The 7875-nt window shown below is 50.6% G+C and overlaps 1 protein-coding gene across 1 annotated transcript in view; it reads left to right on the top strand.

Annotated features, from left to right (window-relative positions):
- Window positions 1-202: 202 nt before the first annotated feature.
- The window catches only part of LOC142819584 (guanylate-binding protein 3-like), a 72288-nt gene continuing 64615 nt past the window's right edge, over window positions 203-7875 (top strand). The window contains exons 1-2 of the mRNA XM_075907690.1: window positions 203-327; window positions 2732-2841. Of these exons, the coding sequence (XP_075763805.1) occupies window positions 247-327; window positions 2732-2841 (191 nt within the window). The 5' untranslated portion in view covers window positions 203-246. The remainder of the gene's footprint in view (window positions 328-2731; window positions 2842-7875) is intronic.

The raw sequence follows: 7875 nt of genomic DNA, 5'->3' as shown, positions 1-7875 counted from the left end.
GGCCATTGTGGGACTGTACCGCACGGGCAAGTCCTACCTCATGAACGCTTTGGCTGGACAGAGAACAGGTGAGAGGCCTGGGCCATGTGCTCCCCCCCCGTGTTATTCCCTGCTGCTCTCTGGGGCTCGCAGAGCCCTCCCTCCCTCCTTCAGCCGTCCTCTGTGTCTGCGTCTCATGGAACCTGTCCTCTCTCCCCAGGGTTCTCACTGGCCTCAACCATCCAGTCGCACACCAAGGGCATCTGGATGTGGTGCCTGCCCCACCCCCACCGGGACGGCCACACCCTGGTGCTGCTGGACACCAAGGGGCTGGGAGATGCACATAAGGTGAGCTGGCTCTGGTGGTGCTGATGGAACATGCTGTATCGTAAGGTGAGCTGGCCCTGGCAGTGCGGCAGGAACAGGTGGTACCGTAAGGTGAGGGGACACCTGAGTTCCTGGGTAAACTCAGACTTCACCTGCCTGTGGCCATTTCATTTGCCCTCGAGTCCCAGGGGCACCTGGTGTTTGCTCTGCTGGCAGAAATCAGGGCCCTTGGGGAGGCTCAGGAACATGCACAATTCACTGGTTCAGGCAACAGCTGTTTAGACGCACTCTAAGCCAGACTCCCCACGGCGCAGAGGCTCCAGGGCGCCAAGGCAGGGATTCTACACAACAGCTGAGAGGGAAACGTGCCCTAGGGTTACCAGGTGTTCAGTTTTCATCCAGACAGTCCGTTATTTCTGGTCCCTGTCCGGTAAAAAAAACCCAACTGCTTTTAGACGGAAGGCTGGTGGGGACATTGTTCCCCTGCAACATCTGGCGAGGGTGTGGGCGAGGCACATGGGGATATTTAAAGGTGCAGCTACACTTTTTTCTTTTTCTTTGCTCAACAACTTTGGCTCCCCCGAGTTTTTTTATTTTTATTTTTTTGCTGCCATGTTCAGAATTTTTTGTGAAAGCATCTGGCGACCCTAGTGCTCCCTGTTCTACAGCGGCTCTTCTAAGTGCCCTGAAACCCCCTGAGGAAATGGGCGGCCTTGGGAGCGATGGCCCTGCCTGTGGAGCGGGGTCCGGGGGATGATCCAGGCTTGGTTGGTTTGGCCCAGGAGGTTGAGCAACAAACCTCTCGCATATTATGGGAGGCCAGTTCAGTGGCTCTGACAGTGCTGGGGGCTTTGCACCCCCCCGTACGCCATGGCAGGAGTCTGTGTGAGACTGAGCTCAGCTCATGTCCAGCCCCCCTGCCTCTGCGGATCAGAATGGCCGGAAATCCGGGGGAGTGAGTCAGACGTACAACCCGGCTCTAGAGGAGCTGGGTGCCACTTGGTTTCTCTGTAGCCTCTGTAGTGGAGAAAGCAGGCAGCACAGGGGACAAGAGACCGTGTGATATTCCACTCACGCCCCCCAGACTGTCCGCAGCCCCTTCCCGGCCCTGTGAGAGAGGAAACCCTGGCCCAGCGCTAACTGTGCTGGAAGAACGTGCCACCGTCATCTTGCTGAGCCACATTCAGGCAGGGGAGTCAACAGGCCCTGGGCACAGTGGGGTGGGCCTGGCTCCTGGATGGGGTGGGGCCCTGGGCAGAAGGGCAGTGCTGGGGGCAGTCAGCCCTCCATGCTGTCTGGAGTGCAGGGCACTCTCCCCCCAGCCCTCAGAGCCACACAGTGCGGGCAGCGTTTAGGGTGCTGTGGACCTCTGGGTGCGTCCCGGGGCTCAGCCAAAGGTGCTGAATGATTCTGGCCGGTTCGCAGAGGCCGTGACACAGGGTCCCGTTGGGCTGGGCGGCTCAGGGTGAACACACCGCTCCGATCCGGCACTCGCGGGGGGGCTGAGGAGACGCGGGACAAGCAGCTGAAGCCTTTGCGGGGCCGTGTCTGAGGGAGGCTTTTCTCCGCAGTCTGTTCCCCTCCCGGAGCAGGGCTGAGCACTGAGGAGCCCCCCGGGTTGCTCGTGTCCCTGGTGCGTCTGCACTGACCGTGGGGCCGGGCACCGCTGTGGGCCGGGCGCTTTGTGCAGACCCTGCGGTGCCAGCGGGTGGGTCCCTGCCAGCGCGTCCAGCTGGCCCCGCAGCTAAGGGAGGCCTCCTGGGGTGGCTCGGCGAGTCACTGGGGTGGGGTTTCTGGGCTTGAGGGACGTCGTGCAGCCGGCCTGGCTTGCTGGGGCAGACCTGCCTCAGATGGCTCTCGGGACAGCCCGGGTCCTGCCCTGGGGAGCGGTTAATGGGACAGGCTGGCGCTGCCGGCAAAGCCCAACCATGGCTCCTGCAGACAGACCCAGCCCAGCGCTCGCGGAAGGGGAGGGACGAGAACGGCCACAGTCGAAAAAGCAGCTTCTCCCTGGGACCCTCCTGCCAGGTGGCGCCAGCAGCATCCAGGGCCGGGCTGGGCATCTCGGTGCCCCTGGGCAGCCGTAAAACACAGACCGGCGGGAGCCCCCAGCCCGTAACCCGGGCTGACACACCCCTCCTGCCGCCCCGGAGAGGCAGCCCCTCCCCTCGCAGGCACCGCGCCTGGCGCAGGAACAAACAGGGAGCGAGAGGAGAGCAGCCCCCACGTTACTCATGGCACTGGCAGGACTGAGAGCCACAGACCTGGGGGCCGGACACCCACCCCAGAGTGCGTGATGGAGCCCTTCTGTACCCCAGTGTGGCAAGCTAGCAGCCAGCCTGCTCCCCACGGACAGGAACCGGCAGGACTCACACGAGGAGCCGCTCTCACCCAGCCCCTGCTCCCCCTGTGCCCGTTTCCCCAGGGCGACCCGAAGCACGACACCTGGATCTTCACGCTGGCCGTCCTGCTGAGCAGCACCCTGGTGTACAACAGCCAGGGCACCATCGACCAGGATGCCATGAGCAAGCTGCAGTATCCTTCCTGTTGCATAAATTGCAAGGTTCGTCCCCTGGAGGCCAGTCTAATTTGCCCACAGAAGAGAGTCACACTTTCAGGCTGGGTCCAACTCCATTTTATTGTTTGCAAGCAATGGTCAGCCAAGGAGCTATTGCTCAAAGCAAAGCTGACCCTGGGCGTTGGCTAAGCATCCTTTTTTATACTTTCTTTAACTTTCTTATCCAACTTGGCATGTCTTGATTTGTTACCTTAGCTTCGTGTTGCAGCGTTATTGGTTAGCATATTTCAACTCTATTCCACTCAGTAACAACCACCAGTACAGCTTACTTAAGCAATAGCAATTAGCAAATTTCCCTAACTCAAGTAATACGTGTAATCCAGTCCTTGAGAAATGGGTCTAAACAGCTAGTTCCCCTTTTTACTACAGCTTCTAAAACATGCGCAATTAGATATGTGCTGTTTCAAGCTTAAGTAATGGAAGGGGGAAGAAGCACACATAGTTTTTACTATATTTTACTACAATTCCCTCCTCAAGATGCTTTCTTCGAATTATACTTAATCAGTTTCAGCCATTGCTAGATTCTGGTAATGTACATTTCACGTTTTACAACTGACTGCATAGTCCGCTGTACAAGAGCTATAAGACATGGTGCTAGACAAGGCAATAAGCATAACATTATCATAACAAAACAGAACTAAACAGGAATGTGTACCAACATAGCACAATAAGATTCGTGTTCATGTTCTTCTTACTAATTTTCAGTTTTAGTCTTTTTGTAGTCAGAAATCTTTGGGCTTTGGTGGTGTCCTAGAAGCTGAGTTTTCCTCTTTTTCTTTGCATGCAGGGGAGAGGTTACTAGCACATCACCCTGTAATATTTTATTTTGGTTCTTCTGGTATCCAACAGGTGGGAAAGCAGGACCAGAAGAGAGAGGCTTATCAGCAGTTGGGGTAGGATCATTTTGAGATGGAAGGATCTTTTTGCAGTGAGAAGCCTTGGCCAACAGTCAGTTCTTGGTACTTCACAGCGGTGTTGGTGGTTAGCAAAACTTGGTAAAGGTCTTTCTAGAGTGGTCTTTCTCTGATGGACATAAGAGTATTCTCTGAGCCAAAAGCCAGCTAGCTCTTTTAGAACCAAGGTTATTTCCTAGGAATGAAGCAAACCGTAAAAACAATCCCGCGCGGTTGTTTGATACCGGCCTTATCAAAGTGAGGCCTTTTTGGCATGTAGTTGCCAGGGGAACCAGGGTCACAGTAACTGCTGTAGCATATGCTTCTCAGGCTGACAATGATTTGAGTTTGTCAGTCCTCAGCAAGATACCATGGACTGCCTCAGTTTACTCCTATAGTACTTTTCTCTTGACTTTGGGGTTCTTCTTAATCTACTAGGTTAAATACAACAATTTAAGGGGTTTTAATTTACTCTGGAAGTGCCGGTGCAGCACCAACATTATTATAAATGTTAAAATCAAAACTCCTCACATAATTTGGCAAACACTATTCAAATCCATTCCCAAGATATTTCGTCGCCTTACTGGCGCTGCCCATGATTATAGGTTTGACCTCTACTGCCTGGTTGAGTGCTGCAGAGATAGGTGTTTGGCATGGTCCACGGTGTTTCCCCATCTGTGCGTACCTCAGACGGCCAGCCCCGATATATCTTTGGGCATTGGCCACCAACTTCTTGATCTTTGCCTGCAGGGCCAGTAAACCCTCCTCTGGTACTTACTTCCGCCGTGCCACTCAGCATCTCATGTGAGGTTATCTCCACTACCAAAGTGCGATAGAGCCACATTCTATTGACGGTCAGGCTGCTTGATGAGGGACTGTTATGCACACAGACGGATATATAGAGGGGCAGGATGGAGTGATCAGTCTGGGTAGTCAAACACCAGTAGGTACCGTTCATTTGGACCAGCTCGATGTTCATTTGTTTCTCTGAGACAACCACATCAAACCTAGGCAGATTCGTCATGATATTAAATGGGCAGATACATAAAATTTCCTTATCAAAGTGGGTGCAACAATCCCTGGGTATAGGGAGGCTCCCACACCTTTAGAATAAACAATGCTTCTTATTTTATCTATATGCCCCTGCTTTGGTACAGGCAGGGAGGTTATTATTCTGATCTGATCTGAGTGAGGAATCCCCAGAGAGGCCAAAAACAAATGGTTGTATTATGCCCTGTCCAGGTGGGCCTTTGGGTCCTCATGGATTCTTTCTTTCCCCACTCCCATGGGTAGGCACAGGGGAGATAATCTCCAGTCCAAACATCAGGTTAGGTCTAGCGAAGTAGACACAGAGCTGGACAGATCCTTCAAACTATTTAGGATCAATTGATTAGCTTGGCTGGTGTGTAGGCCTTCACGGGCACTGGATATTACTGCATTTACAAGCCTGGATTCTTATACAATTTCTGGGCTATGACATAAGTGTTGCTGACAGAGTTTCCAGGCTCAAACCAATCTGCGATGGTATCTGCTAAGCTTTGTCATTGCCTACTCAGGCATTTGCCAATTTGATTAGCCAGTCTAGCACACAGCTGGTCTGTACCAGTGTGGAACATCATCAAGGTAAAGATCAGTGACAGTTGTCCTGGTTCTGGGACAGGGGCCTGTTCAGGGCATGATGCACAATTGGGAGGCTCTATTTTGTCCTTAAAGTCCTGGTTGATGATATCCAAATGAGGGCAAGTTAGCAATGGCCATTCATTAAAGCAAAACCAAACCAGTCTGGTGGGAAGGGGCTAGTACCCGTCTCCCATCCTTCTGTTCACGTGATGCACTCTTTGCTTCTTTCCAGTTCTTTTTGTTCACCTGTGGAGACATTGTTAACATTCTCCCAGCCTAAATAATTTTCTACTCACAACATTTGCAATACGTATTACAATTAAGACACACAAGACAAACTTGGACAGAACACAAACTCATTATGTCATGACACAGAACCATGGTATTTTGTTGTTGTTGTTTTTCTTCAACTGGCACCAGCGCTTTCTGATGATCTGAAAGACAAGAAAACATTTCTCCCCCATCGGGGTGGCCTATTATAACTTAAAATACTGCCTAAGATCTGTTAGGGGAACCAGTTACAGCTAGTTCCTTACCACTTTCATGTACGAGTGAGCTGCAACTTTCTGAGAACAAGAGCGCTTCATCGGTACTCGTGACCTTCCACTCCCTTGAATTACCTTAGAGTTGCTAGCCCTCCCCAACAGTGGCATGGCTCAGTTTCCCTCTTGTATTGCAGACCGGGCTTTTTTTTTTATCTTATGATCTGTCTTGATCCTGCTAAATGACTTTTCTTAATTACACAGATTTGTCTAGCATTAATTTGGTAAGGAGAGTGGGCTTTCCAATTAGCCCCCACACCTCCTAATTCTTTTCAGTATAAGGTTTGTATAACGTCCAGGCTGCAGCAGTTGATCTATGCTGCTGACTCTGGGGTGGATCACTTGCTCATGCTCTGTAAGGAGATTTATGTTGCAGAATGTGTCTCCTTGTTAGGGCAGATTTAGCTTTTAGTGATTACATCTTTACATCCAATGTCTACCAGTTGACATTAGGGTGGCTTTTAAGTTACCTTCCCCCACGCCCTCGAACTAATTATAACGGCGTGTGAGGGAAAGGTTTTAACTTTTTTTTTTTTTTTTTTTTTTTTCTGGACGGCCCCTACTCATGTGTTGTGAAACATCCTTGGGTTGCCTGCGATTCCAGCCAGAGAGGCTGTCGTTATCTATTTGCTAAGAAGGGCTTGAGAATTTCCTGAAGTTGCTTGGATTCGATCCTTGCTCAAAGCTTGCACTCTCTTTTTAATCTCATAGCCTAAGAAGGTGACCTTTGGCTGGGGCTTTTTCTTGTGAGACTTTATATCTCCTTTTTTCCTAGGGCATCCAACAGGGACTCCATTGCCGTTTTCTAAGTCTTTCTGCAATGCGATCTCAAAGACATGGGGGAGCTGATACAAAACCCTGGGGCAACACAGTCTACAACAACTGAGTTTTGTCATGGGTATGTGGGTCCTCCCACTCAAAGGCAAATAGTTTCTAACTGTCTTTATGCAAAAGGATAGAGAAGAAAGCATCTTTTAAATCTAACACTGAGAACACCTTTGCATCTGCCAGAACTTGTGTTACAATGGTGTGTGGATTTGGGACGATAGGGTGATCCACAAGAACCTTCTTATTTACAGCCTTCAGGTCCCGCACTAATCTATACGAGGTGCCATCTGCTTTGCGTACTCCTAAAACCGGGGTGTTAAAGGGGGAAGAGCCCCGTTTCACTGGCAGCTGCACTACAATCCGATCACCACGGAAGAAAATTTCAGCCTGCAGCTTAGTTAGCATATCTCACCCTAGTTAGGCAACTGGGCATGCAGATGAAACAACAAAGGCATGCTCCAGCATATTATCTCTAATCTTCGTGAGGAGGGGTTTACATACAGGTAGCTTGCTTCGCCTTCTTCCTTCCCCTCCTCATGTTGCTCCACCATGGGAGTTTTTCTACGCCTGCCCTGAGTCAGATCAACTTCACTACTAGAATCATTTAAAACCTTGGGGCACGCTCTCTTGCCTCCCGTGGCCTTAGTTTTTGCTATCATAACTCTACAAGCTCCTATACTACACTTCAGCAGCCACGCAGGTCGCCTCTGCATGTGATTCAACCAACAATTAATATATGGGAACTAATCTCAGTGCCTACCTCGAGTAACAATACTATGCACAGAGGCAACTAGATTTACATTAAAAGACTCTGTATCTAGCCAGCCTATCCCAAAGGTTGGCCACTCTAGCTGACAGAACTTGATTAAATAATCCTTTGTCATTTTAATCCCAAAATCACCCTTAAATTTACTGAAATTGCGCAACATGCATCCCAATGGGGTTACGGAGTTTTCTACCCGGGAGCGACCTGGACTCATGTCTATATATTTATTACACACACACACACACACACACAGTCAACACGCTTTTACCACGGCTCCGCATGTCGATAGAATGACACCACACCAGCTTTTAGCGTCCGAACTCAGAGAGGGTCCAGCGCTTG

Source organism: Pelodiscus sinensis, chromosome 24 (assembly GCF_049634645.1).
Source record: "Pelodiscus sinensis isolate JC-2024 chromosome 24, ASM4963464v1, whole genome shotgun sequence".
Classification (NCBI taxonomy): Eukaryota; Metazoa; Chordata; order Testudines; family Trionychidae; genus Pelodiscus; species Pelodiscus sinensis.
Note: the sequence above shows the minus strand (reverse complement) of the source record. Positions and strands in the feature narration are given on the sequence as shown.